This window comes from Meriones unguiculatus, chromosome 17, assembly GCF_030254825.1.
Source record: "Meriones unguiculatus strain TT.TT164.6M chromosome 17, Bangor_MerUng_6.1, whole genome shotgun sequence".
NCBI classification, from domain to species: domain Eukaryota; kingdom Metazoa; phylum Chordata; class Mammalia; order Rodentia; family Muridae; genus Meriones; species Meriones unguiculatus.
In genome coordinates this window covers 25,351,279-25,375,624 of record NC_083364.1, presented here as the reverse complement: position 1 = coordinate 25,375,624, position 24,346 = coordinate 25,351,279, and the positions used below count along the sequence as shown (strand labels likewise).

Below are 24,346 nucleotides of genomic sequence, written 5' to 3'. Positions count from 1 at the left end.
ACCCCGGATCCCGCAGCGTGGAGAGCTTGGGGGCCTCACCCAGCCAGGAACCTTGATCCTTGGCCCAGAGAAGCCCGGCCCTGGCCCTTCCCTGCGGTCCGCGTGCCGGCCGAGGGCACAGTCCGTGCTGCGGGCGGGTGGAGCAGGACCCCGCCCGCAGAGCGCCGGTCCAGCGGGACCTAGTGCCCAGCCCCTCGGACTGCCACGTGGTCCCCTCCGCCGCTCCGAGCTGGCTCTGACCAGCTAGACGTCACCCGAGCCGGGTCCGTCCGATTTGGGAATTTGCCATGATGTCACTCTCGGGGAAAGGAAAGCGCGCTTTGTGCCCTCCCCTGGGCTTCACCTCCTCGCCTCTCCCGTCTTCGCTTGGCACTAGCCTCACACTGATCCCCTAGAACGCTCCCAGTCGAACTTGGTACTGCCTGTCACCCCACTATACTACCCTCTTCTGGACACTGACCTAGCGCGCCTTCACCCGACGTTGGCCTTTCGCGGGGAGACGACGGCTCTTAAAATGCCGTCTTTCTAGGTACCCCCTCCTCTCATTCCAGCCCGGTGCTGGGCATCGGACCTTACCCCGGAGCCTCTCTGTTTCCTAAGGGAGTCTTCATCCTGGCACCATTCTGTCTGCACAGACTTCTGGACACTGTCCTCTCCCGTGGCACCAACCTAACACCCTTCATCCTCTCTGTGCCCTCGCCACCCTCTTCTTATCCCTCCAAGGACCCCAAAAGTCAATGTGGAGCCCCAGTAGGCTGTTCCCTCCAGACGTCAACAGCAACTCAAATTCCCCCTGAAGCGGTGCCTGGGAGAAGCGACCTCTGCTCCCTCGACACACACACACCCGCCTCCTAGAAGCCGCCTCCCCCGCACCAATAGCTCCCTTCTCCCGGGCCTCACCCCTTCCCGTCCCCTCCCACCTCCACCTCCGCCCCTCTCTCCAAGCCTAGCCGTTCCAGGTGCACCTTCCCGGGAAACCCGGGGGAAAGGAAAGAGAAAGGGAGGCGATGGAAGGGCGGGCTCTCAGGGATCCTCCCAGAGCCTTCTGAGCCGCCCGAGAGCAGCGAAGCGGGGGCTAGCCCTGTCGGGTCTGGCCTAAAGAGCCCAATAAGCAGCCCCCCTGCCCTAGATGTAGCCCTAGAGTCGCTACATCTCCAGCCCCTCCCGCACAACGTTGCAGCCACGGTAGAGAGCCCGTCCCCTCCACGTGCCAGCGGACCCGCCCCCGCCCGGCCCTCGCACCCTCACCGGGCTCGGTCAACAGCCGGGCCTCCTCGGCGAAGGGGTGCAGGACCGCCTTGCAAGCGCCCCCTGCCGCCTCTCCGGAGACCAGGAGGCGGCTCCGATGCAGACCCCAGCGGGACCGGGACGCCCCTGCAGATGGGCCGGGGCGGAGCAGCAAGCAGGGTACCGCCCTCGGCCCGCCCGCCGAGGAGGGGACGCTAGCGGGAGGCTGAGCCTGCGGCGCGCTCTCGGGGACCCGTCGCACTCTGCACTCGGCCGCCCGGGCTGAGGGGACCGGACGGGTGCGGGCGCGGGCTCAGCGGGCCGGGAGCAGAGTCAAGGCCAGAGCCCGAAAAGCAAAGGGAGGCAAGAGGACAGTGCGCCGAGATGGCGGCCACAGCGGCGGCGGCAGCGGCGGGGGAAGGGATGGAGCCTCGAGCGCTGCAGTATGAGCAGACCCTGGTAAGTGAAACCCCAGGGGCGCGCTACGGAACCACTGCTGCAGGTTGCCCTAGAAAGTGTGAGGACGGGCGGCCTACCCCAGCCCGGCCCTCAGCCTTCCTCAGCTCTGGAAACTGAGGTTCGGGATCCGACAAGCTGTAGGTTCGGGGTGTTGGAAAGCTGCTTTCTGGTTTCTGGCTGAGGCTGGTGGCCTGCAGAGGACAATGACACCAGGTGCTTGGCCCAGGTTGTCCTTCCTCTTACTCCCTTCAGCATACACGTTTTTGTTTTTTGGGTTTTTTTTCTCTTAACACTAGAGCCCAAGTGACAGCACCCCAGTGCCCTTTCCGAGCACCATGCAAACCGCTGAACTTTCTCATGTCTACCTACATTCAACACCCTTCCTGTGTCCCTACTATGTGCATAGTACTAAGCTCAGCCTAAAGAAGGTAGGCAAGGGATCAAAGCAAACCCACCCGCTGCCTTTAACTGCTCAAAGTCCAGCATTGACAGGAACTCCTCAGCTGAGCCTTTGGGGGAAAGGTGGCTTAGGTGGCTTGCCACCCTGGGGACTAAAGCCTGAGGGCTGATGCAGGAAGCAGGAATGGGTGTGAGAATTGGACGAACCTTTGTTCTAGCTGGATCTAGCCAGGTACCCCAGCACGACACCCACGCCCACAGAGTGGCCCTTGACCTCATAAGAAGCAGGGGTCCTGAGCTTTGAGATGACTCGCAGCTACCAACGTTGAGAAGCCATTCACCCTCTTTGTCACTAGGGTGGGGGGCCCAAGCCCTAAGGAAAGAAACGGGCCCTATGGCTCCTTTTTATCAGCTTAGGCTGGAATTTGCCCGGGAGGGTGGCAGGGAGGAACCTCTGAAGGAGAGGGCCTGGGCTGTAACTGAGTCAGAGAGGTGCCCAATTACCAGAGACTGAGTGAAACAGGATAACTGGGAGAGGTGGTAGGTGTGAGGCTAGAGTGACGCTAGCGGGGGCAAGCCCTTTTGTTGCAGATGGCTGCTCTCTTTGCCATCCACAGGTCAAGGAGAGGGGCATTTGGCCATGGAAGCGAGGCAGCTAACCTCTGAAATGGCATCTCTTTTACACTGGCTGCCGCTCCATCTCCCTTGTGTCTGTGGAATGAGTTCTCAGGGTCAAGCCCTCCCTGCTCTGGCCTCTCCCACTTCCCCTCCTACCCTTTTGTCTTGCCCTCACCTCCTCCCACATACTGTGTTTCTGTACTCCGCTCTCTTCCTCCTCCCTGCTCTCAGTACTCTTTCCTTGACATTCCTCTTCCTCTCTCTTTCCTCTGCAGTTCCTCTCCCTTCTGTATCTTTATCTTCCCCACCACTGCCACCAACCCCAACCCCAACAGGAGCCCTTTGTGTCCTGAAGCTCTGCGGGTGGCAGCCAGAATCTACTCCTCCCCACCCCCCAACACACGCCCAGCTTGGCAGGTCCAGCCAGAACTCTCTCCCTTCCCATCCGCCTGGTATCCAACGGGCACAGCCTTGCCATCTCCAGCCTCTGCTGTCCCCTCGGACCTGTCACTGGCCCCAAGTGGAGTTCCAGAGCAGTACTGAGGCCACCCAACACTGCCTACCCACCCAAAGAGGCTTTCCACTTTCAGCTGGGCTGACAGGCCAATGGGGGTTTGGGAGAGGAGAATGAGGACAAGGGGATTAGGGTGGGTGGGAAGGGTGCAGCAGAGTTGGTCACAGGCCAAAGGCCCAGCAGGAACGTGATAAGGATTGGGACTGGGACCTCCTAGGCCCCGCTCAGCTGCCCTCAGCTCCACCAGGCTCTTATTGTTGCTCATATGCCCTTGACCATCCCTTATTCTCTGACCTTCCCTCCTCCCACTTCAGATTGCCTTAGGTTTTTCCATCCTCTGGACCCTTCCCTCCTTCTCCTCCCCAGTGCCCTTACCCCTGGCTTGCTAGAAGAGGACTGATTATTCTGCCACCCCCAGAACTGTGTCCCTGTACCTTGTCTGTCCCCATCATTCTGGCCAGGACAGCCCCCGCAGTCTGCAATGTGCATTGTTCCCACACTCTGAGCCTGAGTATAAACTGGATTCATGATGGGGTATACAGTGTGGGAGCTGAGTGAGGTGGGGGGGTCAAGACCCAGTAACCCTCCCTGTATCCCCACCTCAGCCACACACACTAATGCCACAGTTTGTCCATTGCTCCAGATGTATGGCCGGTACACTCAGGAACTTGGGGCCTTTGCCAAAGAGGAAGCTGCTCGGATTCGCCTGGGAGGGCCTGAGCCCTGGAAGGGCTCCCCTTCTGCCCGTGCTTCCCCAGAACTCCTGGAATATGGACAGAGCCGATGTGCCAGATGCCGCAGTGAGATCTGGATTGGGGCAGGGACCTGGCTGTTCTATATTGAGGGAGACAGACCATTAGAGCTGCCCATGGGGAATGGGGAGAAGCAGAGAACAGGGTAGGAACACTTTGGTACCGGCTTCTCTATGGTTCTTCCCTTCCTTGTTTTCAGTTTGTTCTGTACGCTGCCATAAGTTCCTAGTGTCCAGGGTTGGTGAAGACTGGATCTTCCTGGTCCTTTTGGGGCTCCTCATGGCATTGGTCAGTTGGGCCATGGACTATGCCATTGCTGTCTGTCTACAGGGTGAGGGCAAAGGCTGGGGAGGGCCGACCTGCTTCCTGCATGCCACAGTTGTTTAGGTAATTTGGCTACTGGCCACTTTCTCTGGCCAGTATGAGTGCCCATTTCCAGGCCTAATGACTGCCACTTGCACAAGCCACACCTTCCTACCATCCCTCCACAACTGTCTTATCTGTGATGGGCCTTGTCCCAGTGAATGCTTTCTAGGGCCTGCCCTTCCCTCTGCCCCAGCTCTGTGCACTTGTCATATCATTGTGTCCCAGCGGTGGCGAGGTGTGGGCATGTGCACTGGAAGTTCAACAAGCATGTCTTCTACTCACAGCTCAACAGTGGATGTCCCGGGGCTTAAACACCAACATCTTACTCCAGTACTTGGCTTGGGTTACCTATCCTGTGGTCCTCATCACTTTCTCTGCTGGATTCACCCAGATCCTGGCTCCACAGGCTGTCGGTAGGATAGGAGGAGCTGAGGGAGGCTCAAGCTTCTGAGTGGGGTCCATCAGACAACTGTCCTGGGCATGTACCTCTCCACAGGATCTGGCATCCCTGAGATGAAAACCATCCTCCGGGGAGTGGTGCTGAAAGAATACCTCACCCTCAAGACCTTTGTAGCTAAGGTCATTGGGCTAACCTGTGCCTTGGGCAGTGGGATGCCCCTTGGCAAAGAGGTAATTGCAGGTTGGGGAATGAAAGATCCCTCCCGTTGAAGAGAAGGCCAGCCGACGCCCGGAAGGTCCCGCCCCCACTCACTACCGCCCCCTACCTCCAGGGACCCTTTGTGCACATTGCCAGCATGTGCGCCGCCCTTCTCAGCAAGTTCCTGTCCCTCTTTGGGGGTATCTACGAGGTAAGAGGAGAACCCCGAGACCTGGGGGAGGAGACGGTGGGCTGCTGAGTCCAAGCTGACACTGTGCCCCCACCCTTGCCAGAACGAGTCCCGGAACACAGAGATGCTAGCCGCTGCATGTGCAGTAGGAGTGGGCTGCTGCTTTGCAGCGCCTATAGGAGGTAGGTGGGTCTCCAGTCAGCACAGCCTAGCCCTACATCTGGCCTCTCCTCCTCCTCCTCCACCTCCTCCTCCTCCTCCTCCTCCTCCTCCTCCTCCTCCTCCTCCTCCTCAACCCATAGGAGGTAGGTGGGTCTCCAGTCAGGGCAGCCTAGCCTCTCCTCCTCCTCCTCCTCCTCCTCCTCCTCCTCCTCAACCCATAGGAGGTAGGTGGGTCTCCAGTCAGGGCAGCCTAGCCTCTCCTCCTTCTCCTCCTCCCCCTCCTCCTCCTCCTCCTCCTCCTCCTCCTCCTCCTCCACTTCCTCAACCCATAGGAGGTAGATGGGTCTCCAGTCAGTGCAGCCTAGCTCAACATCTGGCCTCTCCTCCTCAACCCCTCTTCCCCTGGGAGTAAGTCCATAGGTCAGACCCTGGCCTCAAGGGCGATGTCCTCTGCCCCTTGCAGGGGTCCTATTCAGCATTGAGGTCACCTCCACCTTCTTCGCTGTTAGGAACTACTGGCGGGGCTTCTTTGCGGCCACCTTCAGTGCCTTCATCTTTCGGGTCTTGGCAGTCTGGAACCGTGATGAAGGTGGGAATGTTGAGGGGAGGGGCACCTAAGGTAATATAAGTGGGACACAAGTTAGACCTGCCTTCCCTGCTTCTCCTTTTCCTCAGAAACCATTACAGCCCTCTTCAAGACCCGGTTCCGACTGGACTTCCCCTTTGACCTACAGGAGCTACCAGCCTTTGCTGTCATTGGGTAAGGAGTTAAGGGGAAGAAGGTTTCTGTGAGAAGGCCTCCCCTCCACCCTGGTACTTCTTTCTTCTCCAGTATTGCTAGTGGCTTCGGGGGAGCCCTCTTCGTCTACCTGAACCGGAAGATTGTCCAGGTGATGCGGAAGCAAAAAACCATCAACCGCTTCCTCATGAGGAAGTATGTTGGCCACAGCCTCTTTTCCAGGCCATTCTGGGTTGTATAAGGACCACATTCAGAGAGAGGGAGGCATTGAGGATTTGACAGAGAGGCACAACATCAGGCATTTCAGCCAGGTGTGGTGCCACACACCTGTAATCTCAGCAGTCCAGAGGCTGAAGCAGGACTGTAGCCAGTTCTAAGCCAGTTGTGGCTACAGTGTGATGCTGTGTCTCAAATGAAAACATAAAAGGCAACTAAACTTGGGAAATCGGCCAGTGTCGGTGCTGATGCAATGGGACCACCTCGAAACTGTTATTTTTGAACCTTAGTCAATGGCCAGGCACTTGGGATAAAGACCAAGGTTTTCAGGCCTGGTGCAGATAGCAGATAGTGCTAGTGCCTCAGTTTACCCCATACCAGTGTGGATGGGTGAGCTATTTTTGTCTCCAGAACATAGCTCTTTCCATTATGAGCCTGCAAACTGGAAATGGGAAGGTCTCTGAGATGTGAGTGATGCTCCCTTAGGACCTCTTCCACACCCTATGTAGCCCTGGCTGGCTTGGAACTCTCTATGTAGCCCAGGCTGACCCTGAACTCAAGAGATCCTCCTACCTCTGCCTCCCAGTGCTGGGATAAAGGCATGAGCCACTCAAGTTACCACAGAAGGCCAGATAGTGGCAGAGACATCTTAAGTCTTCACACCACTTGCCCTTCAGCCAGGGCTTCACAGCTCAGACTTGTCCAAGAAAGGGCTAGAGATGGGTTTGCTGCTGCCACCCCCTATGGGGTCAGGGAAGGCCCAGATCTTATAATTATCCCAGTCCATCATCACCCTTGGAGCTGTGGCATCAAACACAACAAAAAGGACCTACCCTCGGGCTCTGTGCTTTGATATATAAGTTCTGCTCTGATCTTAGTCCTGAGGTAGTAAGGGCACCTGGCCTTTGATCAGTCTGTGGGAGGTATGTCACTTTTGTCTGATGGCGTGAAACCTCTGTCTCTAGACGGCTGCTCTTCCCGGCACTGGTGACTCTGCTCATCTCCACTCTGACCTTCCCCCCGGGCTTTGGACAGTTCATGGCTGGACAGGTAGCCCCTCTCAGATGTCTGACACACCCCATTCCCCATCCCTCTGAGATATATTCCTCTCCAAAGCCAGCAGCCTCGACATGACTGGGACCGACCCCTCATTCCCATGGACTTCTCTAGGCCTCTTCCCGGGGTCCTGGGCCCCAGCTTGAGACACTGTTCACTCTAGCTTTCACAGAAAGAGACCCTAGTAACGCTGTTTGACAACCGGACATGGGTCCGCCAGGGCCTGGTAGAGGATCTAGAAATACCCAGCACTTCACAGGCCTGGAGCCCGCCACGTGCCAATGTCTTCCTCACCCTGGTCATCTTCATTCTCATGAAGGTGAGACTCCTTCCTTCCGTAGCTGTGTACCGCTAATGTCTACCCGGGCCTCTAAGAGCAGGCCCGATCCCAAGCACTTAACATGAATTCAAAATATTGTGAGAAATGGACTCTTATCCCTGTTTCAAAGGCGCTGGGTCAAAAGACAGAGACAACCTAATCGGTTAGGTGCGATTTGAACCCGAGCCAACCATTTCTAGAGTCCTTTTTCCCTCCACCGCTGGGGATTCTGGGCTAGCTGGGAAGATTGTGCCTGGTACATGAGCAAGGCCTGCTTCCCTGAGGCCCCTGTTTCAAAACCATCTTGCCTACAGTTCTGGATGTCGGCACTGGCTACCACCATCCCAGTGCCCTGTGGGGCCTTCATGCCTGTCTTCGTCATCGGTGAGTCTGCAGCTGCCTGCCTCCCAGATTGCACCCTTCACATCTTTGGCTATGCTTATAGATCCCTTCTCCGTCCTACTCTAGCCCAAACCCCTGACTCCCATAGGGCTGCCCTTGTACTAAATGGCCCACTGGCCCCTCCCCCACCCTCTGACCCTCTCTCTTCCTAGTGTTCCCCCACTACCTCTTTCTCTTCCTAAAACCCTCCCTGAAGGAGCAGCATTTGGGCGGCTGGTGGGTGAAAGCATGGCTGCCTGGTTCCCAGATGGGATTCACACGGATAGCAGTACCTACCGGATTGTACCTGGAGGCTATGCCGTGGTCGGTGAGCAGCCAGTTCTGTTTGCTTTGTGGTGCTGGGGATCAAACCCAGGGTATTGCACAGTGCTAGCTAGGCACGTATTTACAGTGTCCCCAGTCTGCATCTGCCTTAGGAGACCCCTAGCCCAGCCAGACTCTGAGGGTCTGGTGCCCTCTGCTGGCCATGCCGTGGACCGGAGCACTGCATGGGACCACCCTGAGGGGACGCTCAGAGACCTTTGCCCTAGGGGAGGGAGAGTCTCCTAGGGACCTGAGCACTGAGGAGGCTGAGCATGGCTGTTCCCAGGGGCAGCTGCGCTTGCAGGAGCGGTGACACACACAGTGTCCACAGCCGTGATTGTCTTCGAGCTCACGGGCCAGATCGCCCACATTCTGCCCGTCATGATTGCCGTCATCCTGGCTAATGCCGTCGCCCAGAGCCTGCAGCCCTCCCTCTACGACAGCATCATCCGCATCAAGAAACTGCCCTACCTGCCCGAGCTGGGCTGGGGCCGCCACCAGTATGAAGGGCCCAGTGCAAAGAGGGTGGGAGTGAGGGCTAGGCCTGCCAGGACCCTTCAGCCCACCTCCAGCAAGGTCCCAGGCCAGTCAGGTTGAGATCCTAGCTGTTTTGCTCTGGGTCATAGCTTCCCTCGCTCTGGGGGAATCTGTAGCTGGCCTCTCCTGACCCAAGAAGAGAATGGAGAACTAACTGTCCCTAGGTCCTCTACTCCTGTCCCCTATGGTTCTCCAGCCTTCCTCGTGACCTGGGTTGGTGGTTCTCTGGGCCAGACTTCCATGCTGAGCACACTCTGAATGCCCTATGCTATCTCCAGGCAGTACCGGGTACGAGTAGAGGACATCATGGTACGAGATGTCCCCCACGTAGCCCTCAGCTGCACCTTCCGGGACCTGCGGCTGGCACTGCACAGAACCAAGGGCCGTATGCTGGCCCTGGTGGAGTCCCCCGGTGAGGCCAAGATGGGGTCCCAGGCGTTACGGGCATCTCTTGGGGGCACAGCTCAGGAAGGGTTAGGGAACCCAGAATGGGTCTTCATGTTCTAAGGTCAACACTTGGCAAGCAGGGTTTTTCTTTAGGTGTGCAGCCTGTGCCCAGGGCCCCAGCTTGCATATGGAAGAAGGCTGCAAGCAAGATGCTCGCTCCCAGCTCCTGAGTCTCTTTCTTCCCTTGCTCTGTCCAGAGTCCATGATCCTGCTGGGCTCCATCGAACGCTCACAGGTGGTAGCACTACTGGGGGCACAGCTGAGCCCAGCACGCAGGCGGCAGCACATGCAAAAGCTAAGAAAAGCCCAGATGTCGCCACCATCAGATCAGGAGAGCCCCCCTAGCTCTGAGACACCCATCCGCTTCCAGGTCAGGGGGGAAAACCTTCCAAAACCACACATCCTTCTGAGTGTCAGCTTGTAGACTTGTAGGTCCTGAACCACAGTCTCCCAACCCCTTCCTGTCTATGCAGGTGAACACGGACGACTCGGGCTTCTCCGGATCACACGGGCAGACTCACAAGCCCCTGAAGCCTGCTCTAAAGAGAGGGCCGAGCAACAGCACAAACCTCCAGGAAGGTACCACAGGTAAGCCATTTCTGCCCTGCCTCAAACAAAGCCTGAGCCACCACAGCTGGATGAGGCTACCTAGGTGGCCCTCGCCTTCTGCACCTTACCCCCTCTGTACCTTGGGGTTTGGAATCTAGGCAACGTGGAATCAGCAGGCATTGCCCTCAGAAGCCTCTTCTGTGGCAGCCCACCACTGGAGGCTACTTCGGAAGTGAGTAGCCTGGATCCTCTCCTCCTGCCTGCCCAGCTCCCTTTCTGACTCTCCCAGTTAACCCTGCAATGACTCTTCCGCTCTACCTGCTTCCTGCTCTCCTGTCAGCTCTGCCCCTACAGTGTGCCCTTCTTCCCGGGCTCCATCCCATCCTTCACGTCCCCTCTCCCTATAACCTCAACTCCTCTCTGCTTTGGCTCTGACAAAGTTGGAAAAGTCGGAATCCTGTGACAAGCGCAAGCTGAAGCGGGTCCGAATCTCCCTGGCGGTACGTGTGCGCCTCTCCCCCAGCTCAGGAGCACCAGGCAGGGAGGGCCGGGATCTAGGTGGGACAGACTGCCCAGAGCCAGGCTACATCCACCTCCCTCCCTGCCTTCCTCCTAGAGTGACTCAGACCTGGAAGGAGAGATGAGTCCTGAGGAGGTAAGATGCCATTAGACTCCAGGCTGTTGGTTCCTGGGTGTGTCATCATCTTGGCCAATGAGAAGGACCACAGGGAGGAAGACAGGCAAACCAGCCTTCAGGGAGGTGAGAGAGGAGCTTTGGGCTCCCTCTCTCTAATCCTCAGTCTCCTACCCACCCTCAGATCTTAGAGTGGGAAGAACAGCAACTAGATGAGCCTGTCAACTTCAGTGACTGCAAAATCGATCCTGCCCCCTTCCAGCTAGTGGAGCGGACTTCATTGCACAAGGTAGGACAGGGTAGGGATCTTATAGTCCTGCCTAGCAGACCAATGTGAGAAGGAGGAGTAGGAGACAGTATACACACTGCTGTCTTTAAAACATTCTGTTTTAGGCCATGGCATCTGTGAGCCAGGACTCCGGAGCCTTGCCCTGCTCTGTGGTGGAGCCAGGCATCATTTTTCCTCTGCTCAAACTTACCCCAGGGAATTCTGGACCAAAGCAGCAACAAAGACACAGCTTGAACTGGGTGGAAGCCAGGAGGCCAGGCGGGGGGTCAGAGCTAGGCAGGAGGCTGCCAGAGCCTAACAAGGCTGATACACACCCAAGATGAAAAAAAAGGGGGTGGGGGAGAGAAATAGGCCAGATAAGAAAATCTAATAAAGATGCTAACAAACAGTTAAGAAGGGTGAGGCCACTGCAGTGAAGAGATAAACAAAGATGAGAGACACCAGTAGGGGGCTTGGAATGTCAGACCCCAGAGAGTCTATAGCTACAAGCAACTCAAGGGAAAACTGGTAGAGAAGACTCAGAAGATAGCGCAGCAGAGGGGGCAACAGAAGAGCAGTAAGTACAGATAGGTAGAGGTAGATGGGGTCACACATGGAAGAGGACAGGGGCTCCCAAGGGTCAGGTAGCTGGCACCACTGGATACCTGAAAGCTGCCATGTAAAGGCAGCCGATGTAGGCTGCCCAGCCAAATCTAAGAGATATTTTAATCATATTTTTTAACAGACTGTGTAAACTTCCATTGGTAGGTACAGGCAAGAGTGACTGGTAATAGTCAGTGGTCAAGGCTTCATCTTGGGCTTAGACATAAACTGTGGCTAAAAAGTCAACATAGCATGTACAAGCAGAAGGCATGGATAGGAGACAAAAGAAAATCAAAACAGCCAGGAGGTGGTGGCTTTAATCCCAGCAGAGATGGTCAGACCTAAGTTCAAGGCCAGCCTGGTCTACAGAGCAATTTCCAGGACAGCCAGGGCTACACAGAGAAACCCTGTCTCAAAAAATAAAAATAAATAAAAAATAAAAACAAAGCAAAGCAAAACAGCAAAAATAAAGGATTTTGGAGGCATTTAGATCAAGTACTCAAATCAAAATGAGTAAGGAACTGCAGTACTTCGGCAAAGGAAAAAGAGATGAGCCAGAAGGCAATACATCAAACTATATTTAAAGCCTTTCTTCCCAAGACCTCTATAAAGTTTTCCCAGTCATCAGCCATCTTTTCTTTTTCCTTTTTTCAAGACAGGATATTACATAGCCCAATCAGGCCTTGAATTCACAACAGTCTTCCTGCCTAGTCTCAGGAGACTAAGGGCACGTACCGTCATACCCAGCTGCGATTCCCTTTATTCTCTTCATCCATAATAGTGGTGATAGGAGCACTGGCATGCTGTGTGTGTGCCAGGCCCTAGGAAGGTCTTCATGTGTGTAATGTTATTCTCATAACCACACTTGCTGATTGCCAATGGTATTGTGACCTTCCAGTTTTTATAGAAGAAAAAATGGTGATTCAGAGATTAAGTTGCCCAGAGTCACCCATCTAGGAAGTGGCAGAGCTGGGCCTGGACCCAGGGACAGTCCAACCTAAAAGCCTGTGGTCTTAGCCATTGGAAAACACAGGGAAACTGAGTCACACAATGAGAAAAAAAGGCATCTGCCTGCCTCAGTTCAGCAGAGTCAGCCCCAGGACCCAGATCTCCTGGCGCTGCGCTCAGAATTCTTTCAGAAGGCCACGTTGTCCTTTTCCCTGTCAGTTCAGTTCACTGTTCCCAGGCCCAAGAAATTCGGGCCCGCCAATGGGCTCCCTGGTGTCCAATTAAATTAAAATGAAAAAGAACAAAGTAGGTGTTTGTTACAAACTTAAACTATCACAGGAAGGGAAGAAGCCTCGGAGGAAACACTGACAAAAGTACAAAGAACTGGAGTGATAACATAGAAGATTAGAATTCTAGGGATTAGATTCTAAATTAGAATCTACTTATTAAGAAAGGAGTAACCCATTTACGTTCAGGAGGGGCACTTTCAGAGGGGAGAATACATGAGACTATTTAGGAACCTCAAGCCAGCACCAGCTACAGTGGGTAAAGGTGAGAAGGGCGAACCCAAATCCTCTCTCTGCTGCTTAGAAGCTTGGCTGTATACATTAACTAAGTTGCTTAGCCTTGCTGGGCTTCCTATCTATATCTGTAGAGTCGGGATGGCATAAACCGAATATGGTGGTGCATGCCAGCACTTAGGAGGTAGAGGATCACATGGTCAACATCATCCATAACTCTATAGCAAGTTCAAGACCATCCTGGGTGGGATATGTGAGGCCTCAAAAGTAGAAAAGTCAAGATGTGTAAAGCCTGGGAGCTAGGCACAGCAGACTAGCAGGCTGGCAAGCCTGTTTGGGTTAGCTTGAGAAAGGGTCTCATGGACCATTCTAGGGGGTCCAGGTGCTACTCAGGGTTTGAGCAGGGTGTTAGAATGAGAGAGGACAGAGCCCAGCTGGAGAGATGAGAGGCAGGAAGTAAGAAAACTCACTCAGTTGTCTCAGCCCTGGTTGAGGATAGTGAGGCAGAGCTGGCGAGAATGGCACCAATGTCCCAGAAGTAGAGCAGTAAGCTTGGCAACTGCCAGGCATGAGCATTCACAGGCCTACAAAAGCACATCGCCTGTTAGGTTGCTATGGCTGGGAATGAGCAAGAAGGGGAACTGTTTAATAGGTTCCTTCAGAGAAGGTGAGAGGGACTACGTGACCATAAGCTAGGAGATCATAATACCTTATAGTAAAGATGTTCCCCTCCTGGGGAAGACAAAAATAAGGCTAATTTGTAGCATGTAGGGTTCAAGTTATATAACAAGAGCTTGCAAACTACAGGTTTGTAGGTATTGAAGAAACATGACTTCTTCAAAGACTGAATTTCTCTTTTTTGTTTTGATTTATTTATTTTATTATGTATTTATTTACTTATTTATTTTGGTTTTTCAAGACAGGGTTTCTCTCTATAGCCCTGACTGTCCTGGACTCGATCTATAGTCCAGGCTATCTGTTCAAACAGATCCGACCACCCCGCCACCACTGCCAAAAGACTGAATTTCTGAGATGGATGTGGTGGCACACACCTATAATCCAATACTTAGGAGGCTGAGGCAGGAGTAGCAGTATGAGTTCAAGGCCAGCCTGGTCTATGCAGTGACCTACTGGAGCTGTATACAGCTCAGGGGGTAGGAGCTTCCCCAGAACCACCAACACTTGAGACTCTTGCTTCTTAACTACGCCATGCCGCCAGCCTTCCCATGTTTAGTATAAGTACGTAGGACATGAGACACTAGGTACTCAAGAAGCTGTCAGAGCCACTCATCTTGATCCACCTGTTTTGCCAAGAGGTTCACAAGAAACCCAGAGCCATAGATAACAAATTCCAGGAAATGCCAAGCTGGTTTCTCGGCAGCAAATGGAAACTGCTGATAACGTCCAGAGCCTCGTGGTCACATCTGATGGCTTGGGAAAGCACCAGTACAAGCAGCCTCGAGGCTTTGCTTTCTGAGCTTTGGGACACAGGGACATTCTCGTGGCTCATATTTCCCTCCAGCAGTCCCTCCCACTGTCACCCCTGGTTTGTCAGGGCCCCTTTGGCTTCCGAGCTGCTCCTTGGAATGTCAAGTCCAGTGTCTCCTCCCTCTGCCCTGCAGACCCACACCATCTTCTCACTGCTGGGAGTGGACCATGCTTATGTCACCAGCATTGGCAGACTCATTGGAATTGTCACCCTAAAGGAGGTGAGGTGACAGGGCCAAAGCCGCTTCCTCGTCCTAATGGCATCAGAGCTATCGGGCTCCCCCAGGGGACATGCCGGGGAGGAGTCTGAGGAGGGAGCAGACATCTGACCCTTACTTTTCCAGCTCCGGAAGGCCATCGAAGGCTCTGTCACAGCCCAGGGTGTGAAAGTCAGGCCACCCCTTGCCAGTTTCCGGGACAGTGCCACCAGCAGCAGTGACACAGAGACCACCGAAGTGCATGCGCTCTGGGGCCCAAGATCCCGCCATGGCCTCCCTCGGGAGGGCAGTCCTTCTGACAGTGATGACAAGTGCCAGTGAACCCCTTACTGGATGGCCTACATTCCTCCTGCAAGGAGCAGGAACCCAAGTCCACACTAGCTGTGGGCTGCCAGCTCCACAATCCAACTCAACACCTACCTGCTGGAGGATCAGCAATGCCCTGGCAGAATGAGGTGGGGTCATGTGGTCCTTGCCCCCTCTTTGAGAAAAGGGGAGAACTAAAATGGGTTTATACTGGAACCTCCAATGACAAGATGTATATAGAAATTTACAAAGATTTTTATATTAATTTAATAAAACAATGATTAGAATAAACACCTAATTAGCCACTCATGTATCGAACACTTTGTGCTGTTGGCTCATATTTTCACCTTGGATCCTCTTACCTGCCCAAGTCTCAGATTCATTCTGCAGCCACCTAACCCAACCCAGGGCCCTGGCAATATCAGATCTGCCAGAGGCCTCCAATGCCTGTCAGCAACACCCTGCCTGGGACAGGGTCCCCTAACGCTGGGTACAGCCTTCCATCCGGCCAAGAAAAGCACTACCCTCTTTCCTCCCCGCAAGGATGGCCACTCCCTCATGACTGTCCATTCACTGGCACAAATCTGGCTACCCAGGTGGCCCCCTTGTGGCCCTCTGTGAAAGAACATCACACCCCCGCCTCCGCGATAACCGCAGCCAGTCCTTTTTCCAGTTGCACCCCGCTGAGAACTCTGCATGTGCCCACACAACCTTGCCAGGATGCTGGGAGAGGGCCAGGATTGAGGGGAGGGAAGGGCAGGGAAAGGAGGGAGGGCACACTCATCATTTCCGGTGCCTCCCAAAGATCGGCTCAAAGAACAGACCAGAAACCCCCTGTCTTGAGGGAAAACAAAAAGGTTTAGAGACAATGGAGAGGTGCACAGCAGAGCCCAGGTAGGCAAGGGGACCCTTAGGGGATGGCTCCATTTGTAGACTCCGGGAGGGCAGGAGCCAGCCCCACAGGTGGAGGTGGTTCAGTCAAGCACTGCACGTGGAAAAGCAGAGGAGCCGGGCATGAGGGGAGGGGGAGGAGGCATGGCCGGGCTTCTTCCATTCCCACCCTCCCAGCCTAGCTACAACAGCCCCCTCGGGTTCACATCCCAGGATGAAATGTGGCATTTTGGATTCAAGAAACATGAACGTCACTGTCTGCCACAGCTGTAGCCATGCCCCAGGGGCCCCGGGCAAGCCCCGGCAAACCCCAAGAGTGGAAGCAGGACATGCGCCCCTTAGCCTGGCCCCTGCCTCCTCTCCAAACACTTTCATGCAAAACACACAATGGAGAAGTGAGTGCTCCCAGAAGCCGTCTAAGCTTCAGAGCCCACATTTGGCCACAGAGGCTCTGCCCTAGACAGCAGCCCGAGGAAACATGCCGCCACAGCGCATGTCTGGATCACTGGTCCTCAGGCTCCACCTCATCCTCGTCTAAGGATACGACCCCAGAAGAGGCCACATCAGAGACTTGCTGCTGCCTTTCCCAGCTGCCTACAGGCAGCGGGCAGAGCAGCTGGCAGTCCTTGCAAGAATCAGGCTCCTCCTCGGTAGGGGAAAGGCAGGATTCCGTGAGCGGTGAGTTGTAAAGTGAGTCCTGGGCCTCCAATGGACCCAGGCTGCGGAAGGCACTTTCCCGGCTGGGGGCCAGTCTGGCAAGGAGCAGCTCTTCACCCAACATCTGGGAGGTCATCCTGGCTGGGGAGCCCAGCAACCCATCCTCCAGGCTACACAGACTAGAGCACAGGGTATCTGGGGACACGGTCTGTGAACAGTCGCTCTCAGGCTCCACAGAGCCCTGGCGCACAGGCCGGGAGAACCGACGACCGGTGAAGAGGTCCTGGAGGTGGGACCCCAGAGGCCCAGCCATGTCTGTGAAGGGAAGAAAGGAGGGAGAAAAAATACCAGCCTTGTTGGCCCCATTTCAGTAGGCCAACAGGGAAGCCACATAACCACAGACACCCACTCCCTTCCACCGTTACCATAGCTATGGGGGTAAGAGTCAACAGAATAATCAGTAGGAGCTAGGGAACCTGAGCAAGTCTTAAGTTTTGATACCTTGGTTCCTTTCATGGCGAATTAGAAATTCTAATATCTATTTTATAGTGTTAGATCAGGGCCACCATGTGATCATACAGGTTGCTCATTACCCAAAGCAAAAAAGGCTGAATCGTCCTCGCTCTGCTCTCTAATCAGGCCATCCTCATCATGGACCATGGACCCGTGCCCACCAGAAAAAGCAATGGTTTTTTTTTTTGTTTTGTTTTTGTTTTTTTTTTTTAAACTTTGCTCACAGATTACGAACAGACTTTTCAATAAATAGTCAAGGTCAACCTGGGCTATACACTAAGTAACCTGAGCTATAGTGAGACCCTTCCTCAAAAATAAAACCAAATTTAAAAACAGCAAAAAAAGAAAAAGTATATATTTGTGGTTGAGGGTTCTACCTGGGTCTAAAGCATTCAAATTAGCCCCCTCTGGACAACAGCAGCAGCTCTGTGCCTGCTTTAAATGCAGGTTTGGCCTTGAAAACCTTGTTAATTAGCTAGAGGAGTAGGGACTAGCAGGTCTTCAAAGGCAAAGAGTCAGGGACTGGGGGCAGGGGTCCTGTGAGGCCAGCCACCAGAAGCTGTGGGGAGAGCTGGCCACAGAGTCCAGGGAAGCAAAGATGAAAGAGGAGCCGAGCACAGCTGCACAGCCCCCAGGGTCCCTTTCTGCAAGCACTGGCCCAAAGCAAGACCCATAGGCCAGAATACAAAGATGCTGAGCCGGAGCCAGCATCCTGTGGAGCCCAGGCCCAGCACGCCTTCCTGTTTGCTTGGGATGGCTGCCTGTGAGGTGCTGGGTACTGTACTGCCCACTCATCTGCCCTGCGCAGCCAACCGAAGCCACCTCAAAGAGGTAAAAGGCAAGGGAAGCATAGCTCTTTCTGGAAACAAGACTGTACTAGGGGGTAGGGAAGAGGCAACGTTTCTGGGCTGGTTTGTTTATTCTGAGCACTCTAAGGCCCCCTTACACACAGAGCAGGCTCAGCACCTATAGAAAAGAGCTGTTCCATTTCCAACTGCTAGTTTGCCACCTGAGTGTCGCTGGTGATCTTTGCCCTTGGGGTGTCAAGGGCAGCCTGTTTCTTCCTGTCTGGAAGGCTTACATTGCTCTGGGAGCTCAGAGTGAGTCACCACACCTACCAGGCAAGCTCACCCCAAGTGGCAGTACGGAATGTTCCTCACCTGTGTCAGTTCCCCCAGTGAAATCTTCATCGTAGGACTCGTCGGTGGAGTCATCACCGTCCACTGAAGACCACGCTCGGAGCTTGGCTTCTGCGATAGCAAACTGCTCGGCCACGCCTATCAGAGAGACACAGCAGTCACTGGCACAGGAGCTGAGCTAAGACTAGGGCTCGCTCTGCACACAGGATGTCCCTGAGGTCTCTGAGCAGACAGAGGAGTGTAGAAAAACTCCAGTCCTCCACTGCCCCACTCTACCCCCTCCCCATGCCAGATCAAGTGAGATCAGAAGTAGCAGCCATACGGTAACCCACCTGCTGCAAACCGAGCCTCTTGTTCACCCTCACTGAGGTCTGAATAGGAGGAGAAGGCTGATTCCAGAGCAGCAGGTGAGTCACTAGGCTTGCTCCAGCCCTTCCACTCTATGAGGTGAGCCACACGGCCCTGGGCCATGGCTGTAGGCTTGGTCACGTGGTCCTTCACCACCTGGGAAATACCTGGAGGTGGGAGAGAAGTTGAGTTGAGAACAAGGGCTAGGGAATGGCTGGTAGGGAAGTGGGTGAAGAGAGTTAGAATGGCTTTTCATGTCCCCCGAGGAGGAGGAGGAAGACGGGTTAGGATTGCTTTGCAGAAGAACTCCCCAAAAATGCCCACAGGAAATCAGTCCAAGACATGAGGGGAAGGGAGAAGGAAGGACAACGTGGGCAGAAGAACAGAAGTGAGGTACCTACCATGCAGGGAAGATCTGGCCAGCGCAGCGATCTCCTGGATGGTTAGTGCTCTCCGGGACTTGGGCAGCATCGCGACTGTATCTCCAACATTCACCTTGAGTTAGTACCATCAGAAGGTCAGTGCCCCTGACAGAAATGACCTTCTTTCCAACATGCTTCTGCTTAACCCAAGGTCTCAACAGGAGCTGGGAGACTGCTAGGGTGGCACCTATGCCCAAGTGGCTACTGGCATGCAGAGAGGGCTGAGAAGCTAAAGTCCACAAACTGTCCTCCTAGGGAGCCCCGGAGGACTCAGGCCCAAGAGAAGAAAACTACAGCTAAGCCTCCACTTTCCCAGCTCCCAGCAGGGAATGAGAAGGCTGAAGAAGTGAAGGATCTGGAGAAAGGACAGGCCGGGTGGTGGTAGCACAAGCCTTTAATCTCAGCATTCAGGAGGCAGAGGCATGCTGAGCGCTGTTGAGTTCGAGGCCAGCCTGGTCCATAGATCCAGGAAAGCCAGGGCTACATAGAAAAACCGTGTCTTGAAAAGCAAAGAAACAAAAGATAGGGAAGGAAGGAAGGGAGAAGGAAGACAGTTAAGGCAGAGACTTCCTTAAGATTTTCCCCTCTCCTCTGTCTGTCTTTAGATACATGGCCAGCTCTTTCTAAGCTGCCTACCAAAGCCACACAACTCAGCATGACCAAAGTCAAACCAATACATTCTCTTCCTCACATCTGGCTTTGCTTTCCAACTTCCCGTTTATCAATCACCATTCTCTATTTCACTAGGGTCCCTATCTCCCCACTAAGCTTTGCCAGTACATGTCTGATCTTAAAAAACCTAGCGAGGGGGCCAGGGGAATGTAGCTCAGTTGGTACAGCGCTTGCCAAGGAAGCACTATTCAGGAAGCATCGGTGTTTGCTCACTAGCACCACATTAACCAAATCTTGTGGTATCTTACACATAATGCTAGCACTTGGGGAGGATCAGGGTTTTGAGATCATCCTAGCAAGGTGAGACCAGCCTCAGCTACATAAGACCCTACCTCAAAATAAACAACTGTTACCTCCAACAATTAAAAAAAAATTCCTTCACGATTATATCTCCAAGCCTTTCCTGACACTGTCCCTGTCTTTTCTATTCCTACTGCCACTTCCCTTAAGGCCTCGGTGCCCATCCCCAGGCTAGCACAGGTCAGTGGTCCCTAAATTCCTGTACTTATTTGAGCCCAGAAGTCTGTGTGTATAATCTTTTTTTTGTTCTTTTGTGCTCCATCAGTTCCCATGGCTGGCTTTCTCATCTTTCTAGTTTTAAATGAAGTGGCACCTCCTCAGAGGAGCCTTCCTGGCTACTCAAATAGTGGGCTCTCCTCTCACTGCAGTCTCCAGTTAATCACTGTTTTCTATCGACACACCACTAACGGAGCCTATTTGCCAGCTGTAAGTACGGCTTCCTCTGTTCTTCACCTCTTTGAGGAGTCCAGTCTATTACGGTCACTGCTACGCCCCAGTGTTAAAACAGTGTCCAGTAATACGTAACTGTATGGGCTGAGTGAACAAGATAAGGTACAAATGTGCAGTTTCCCGAGAACACAGTCAATCAAAATGGTTTCATTTCAAAATCTGCACAATGTATGTACATGAAATGTCAGAATGAAAACCATTATTTTGTATGCTAACTGAAAAAAAAAAATCTAAAAATGTGGGGCTTTTTTTTTTTTGGTTTGCATGTATGTGTTTTAGGGGGAAAAACTTTTTAGGAAGATGGCTCCATGGCTTAGAGCATTGGCTGCTCTTACAGAGGACCCATATTTGGTTCCCAGCACCCAGGTGGCTCACAATCTCCTGTTAATCCAACTCCAGGAGAACACCTCTGGGGTCCAGGGGCATGCCTACAGCAGATGCTTGCATACAGCCAAAGATAATGCAAATTTTTAAAAGTTGTTTTAAAAAAGAAACGTCTTGTCTAGGCTCCCTATCTGTGTTATTCAGGTCCTTAAAGACTCCACAAAAGTGGCTGCCTCTCCCTGGGCCTCCTTCTGCCCGATACCTTCGGGCTCCTCCACCTTCCCTGTCAACAAGCAGCCTGCCTGCCTTCGACGAAAGGAACCAGCTTTTGAGGGTCATCAAAATGCTCAAAAAGAGGGCCTTACAAAATGCTCCTGTAATGTCAGGCCACAAGTGTCACTTAGAAATAACGTTTCAACCCCTAGGCTTACTCTTTTTTTTTCCCCCCTTTGGCAACACCCCCGCCTTCACAAACAAGGGCACACGCATCACCTTACTGTCCTGCGTCACTCCTCAGGGAGCAGAAGATGGCAAGGTCAGAGTTTACTCCCTATGGCTCGTAACGCCATCCTGTGCCTGGCTTAATACGCCTTTGATAAGCCCCAGCGAACGTTTTCCTTGGCTGAACATAACTGAGGCACATACCCACTGTACATTACCTAATTCTCCTCCATCATGGTTGGCTCCACCTGGCACAAGTGGCCTCCACCTGCCCCTTGACCTCAGGCCCATCCTCAGTCCCTCTCCTTCAGTACCTGGCTGAGAGGGCCTCCAGATTGGCGCCGACAGCCTCTGGCCAGGCCTGTGGGAAGGAGAACCTGCCGGGTGTTTCCTGGCTAGCTCTCTCTCCCTCCCCTCGCTTCCCTGAGCCGCTGCCATCCATGCCGGGGTGACACTCCGCGCAGCTGCGGCCCCGGCCCAGAGAAAAGGTGTATATCTCCCTGGCAACCCATCACCATGCAACAGGGTCTCCCGGGATACGGCCTGGGATGCGCTGACGTCAGCACCGAAGGCGCTAGCAAGCCAGGCTGCTGGCATCACGCCGAGCGGAGCAGACCGGCGCGGGGGCGGCCTGCCGGATAGCGCCTCCGCTTGCAGGAAAAAGAGGGCCCGAAGCAGGATGGTGAGGCAGGAACGGGGAGGGGTCACACGAACCCTAAATGTGAACACCACCCCCCTCTCCAAAGGGGGGAAAAACATGCACAGAAAAGGCCCAGCACCTCTGACAAGTCCTGGCTGTCCACGGAAGAAGAACGCGGGGACCGGCTCCAGCCTCGGAGAGTCCGAGCAGATCCCAAGGAGGACAGAGAGATACCTCGTGGGAGTTCGATCCACTCCACAGCCCAGGCAGGGTCTGAAGCCACTGAGCAGTCGGAGGGAAAGGTGTTCATCTGGATCCTCACTTCTACCAAGACTGCCATTTTCGTCGTGTTGCCCTGTCATTTTTTATCACCCCTCCCCCATCTCTCAGACAACCTGAGACCACCCCGTACTCTCCTGTGCCCCAAGACCCTCTACCCCGCAGCTCTGACGTTTTGTGGGCCCTTTTGTGTGTGTGTGTGTGTGTGTGGCAGCCGAAAGGACACCTTCCTCTACAAAATATTTTGTCATCAAAACTTAAGGCGAAACCCAGACCTCGGTAAATTCGGAATCTTCTCCCAGTTTCTCAACCCTTGAAGAAAGTACACGAAATCTTCCCACCAACACTATCTCCCTCTCCCACTTCCTTTTCCCCTCCTACTCCCTTGGTTCTTTCCTCTTACCAATCTCAACTTATCACTCTGTTCTTTTCCAACAAAGCCATGATTTTTCTAAGTTTTCACCCTTGTAAGCCATTTTGTAAAGGCCCCAACCTGAGTCTCCCTACTTCAGTCCATTTCTTGAGATCTAAGCCAGCATGATTTTCTCTCGATATCTGGCGTTCCTCCTCAGATTCCCATCACCTCCCAGATCGCATCCATGGTCTCTGGTCTCACCTCTGCGACCTGTCTGACAAGTCCATCGTCCTCCAGGCCCTTCACGCTGCCACAGAAACATTTTGCCCAGCACAGAAATCATAGGCATGCTGACTGTGTTGATGCAGAGAACCCAAAGCCCGAACTGCTTCAGGCTCAGCTCCCAGTTCTATTCTTGTTTTGGCTCCGGATGCTGAGCCAGTCCCCTCCCCACTTGGAACTTGGGCTAGTCACATAAGGAGAACACTCCTGTCTCATAGCTTTGAGGAAGTGGGAGGGCCAGGGGCCTTGCCAAGTTCTCCGGCTTGTGGAGCCGCGGCTCATCCTTAGCTTATGCAGTGCTAACTGGCCATGTACATGGCAACTAACCTTTTAGCTGGAGCAGCCGTCTCTGTCCCTGAGCCTCAGCCAGCTGGTGGTCTCCAGAAATGCTGCCAACCAGGAAGAAGACAGGTTACTGGCTATCCCTGACCCCTAAGCTGGTGCCTAATCAAGGCTCTAGAGGCCAGACCTGAGGTCAAACTCTTCCCTGACTACAGGAGGGGATGACTTTCTCAACTCCAAGCACACCAGGAGAACCAGAGCATCCTGCCGCTTCTCAAATTCATAACCCACGAGCTTATTTTTGGGACTACAAATCCCAGAATTCATCAAGGGCAGCACAGTCTCAGGCAGAGTTTAGTTGTAAAATACCTCCAATTCCAACCATTCTTAATGCTTTATGTTACTGACCACCTGCTTGGAAAGCCCAGGACTCATTCCAAACCTGTTCCTTGACATGGAAAGTAGGCTGGCTGACCTCAGATGCTTAGAGCTAAAGCGCCTCCCACCCCCACCTCCATCCACGTGTTTATATGGAAACCCAAGTCCGGAGCAGGGGTCAGCTGCTTTCAGATCTGATGTCCTGTCTCTGGGCATTTTCTCCTCAGAGTAAGGGTAATTTGGTTTTGTTTGTTTGGGTATTTTTGTTTGTTTGTTTGTTGGGGAGGGGGTTATTAGGAACAAAATGATCCGTGAGAGATTTATCAGTTTGCTCACAGATGCTCCTCAACCTGGGGCTTCAGCCCCTTTAGTCAACTAGCTGGTTCTGAAGCTTGGAGCAAGTATTAGGCAAAAACTCCGTGGTAGGGTACTTGGCCAGCATTTGCAGGCTGACTCCTGAGGATGACGGCGCCCAGCTGGGAGAGGCAGGTTCACAGCGGAGCCACTAAGACAGCGAGGTGAGAGGTACGTGTAGGCAGAGAAGTATGTAGACACAAAAGGCTAGTTGCCAGGAGCCAGGAAGGTGGGGGCCGCCGTTTAGCCCGCGGCTCCCAGGCTGTGCTCCTACAGCCACCCTCAGCAGCAGGAATACAGGCGGAAGCTGAGCACACCACGGAAAATCCCAATGGCAGGCAGGCCACAGGAACAAGCCAAAGTCGGTTAGCCCCCTCGCGGTTTGCTCATCTGGCCCGACCCGCCTCCCTGACGCTGGCTCCTCCCTCTCCTTAACCAGCCCCCTCCTCAGCGCCCCTACCACCTACGGCCCCACCGGGCAGCAGCGTAGCCCGACTCCCTATCCATGTTCCGGCCTCGCCTCTTACCCTGATCGGCTGGGCGCCGAGAGCCAGTACAGCCCATGGCAGGGCACCAAGGCACGCTAGCCCGCGCTCGGGACCCGGGCCATCGCCTTGCAGAGGGTCGGGCCGCGGTCACCACCGGGGAGGGGACAGCCCGTGAGAAGGGGAGGGGGTGGGAGCAGCGCGTCTGCTACCGCTCCCGGGAGAGGGGAACAGGGCCGGTGACGTAAGCGCGGGACCGTGCCCACCCAGAGCAGGCGGGGCAAGCCTACGTCAC

At 54.1% G+C, this 24,346-nt stretch overlaps 2 protein-coding genes across 12 annotated transcripts; one reads left to right on the top strand and one right to left on the bottom strand.

Moving 5' to 3' along the window:
- Positions 1-976: 976 nt before the first annotated feature.
- Positions 977-15,157, top strand: Clcn2 (chloride voltage-gated channel 2). Of its 6 annotated transcripts, none has more exons than XM_060370085.1 (24): positions 977-1,686; positions 3,861-4,017; positions 4,169-4,300; positions 4,620-4,748; positions 4,832-4,965; positions 5,067-5,144; positions 5,227-5,305; positions 5,749-5,874; positions 5,961-6,045; positions 6,118-6,219; positions 7,206-7,290; positions 7,460-7,615; positions 7,930-7,999; positions 8,214-8,324; positions 8,607-8,820; positions 9,136-9,269; positions 9,502-9,674; positions 9,778-9,892; positions 10,012-10,085; positions 10,294-10,353; positions 10,470-10,508; positions 10,672-10,776; positions 14,383-14,536; positions 14,660-15,157. In XM_060370085.1, exons 1-24 carry the CDS (start codon positions 1,612-1,614, stop codon positions 14,752-14,754), a joined length of 2,682 nt encoding a protein of 893 aa, XP_060226068.1. In that variant the 5' UTR covers positions 977-1,611; the 3' UTR covers positions 14,755-15,157. The 6 variants fall into 6 exon arrangements, 5 of the variants coding, with proteins under 5 accessions (XP_060226068.1, XP_060226071.1, XP_060226069.1 ...); XM_060370088.1 differs by having other exon boundaries at positions 14,427-14,536; positions 14,660-14,797; XM_021638557.2 differs by having other exon boundaries at positions 1,239-1,686; positions 14,450-14,536.
- On the bottom strand, positions 15,079-24,294 carry Fam131a (family with sequence similarity 131 member A). 6 transcript variants are annotated; one of them, XM_060370089.1, is made up of 7 exons: positions 24,094-24,293; positions 22,880-22,941; positions 21,776-21,918; positions 18,789-18,882; positions 18,372-18,554; positions 18,061-18,177; positions 15,079-16,702 (listed from the first exon to the last, which is right to left on the bottom strand). In XM_060370089.1, exons 4-7 carry the CDS (start codon positions 18,856-18,858, stop codon positions 16,233-16,235), a joined length of 840 nt encoding a protein of 279 aa, XP_060226072.1. In that variant the 5' UTR covers positions 18,859-18,882; positions 21,776-21,918; positions 22,880-22,941; positions 24,094-24,293; the 3' UTR covers positions 15,079-16,232. The 6 variants fall into 6 exon arrangements, with proteins under 6 accessions (XP_060226072.1, XP_021494237.1, XP_021494235.1 ...); XM_021638562.2 differs by lacking the exon at positions 21,776-21,918 and having other exon boundaries at positions 24,094-24,294; XM_021638560.2 differs by lacking the exons at positions 22,880-22,941; positions 24,094-24,293 and adding an exon at positions 22,532-22,750.
- Positions 24,295-24,346: the final 52 nt, after the last annotated feature.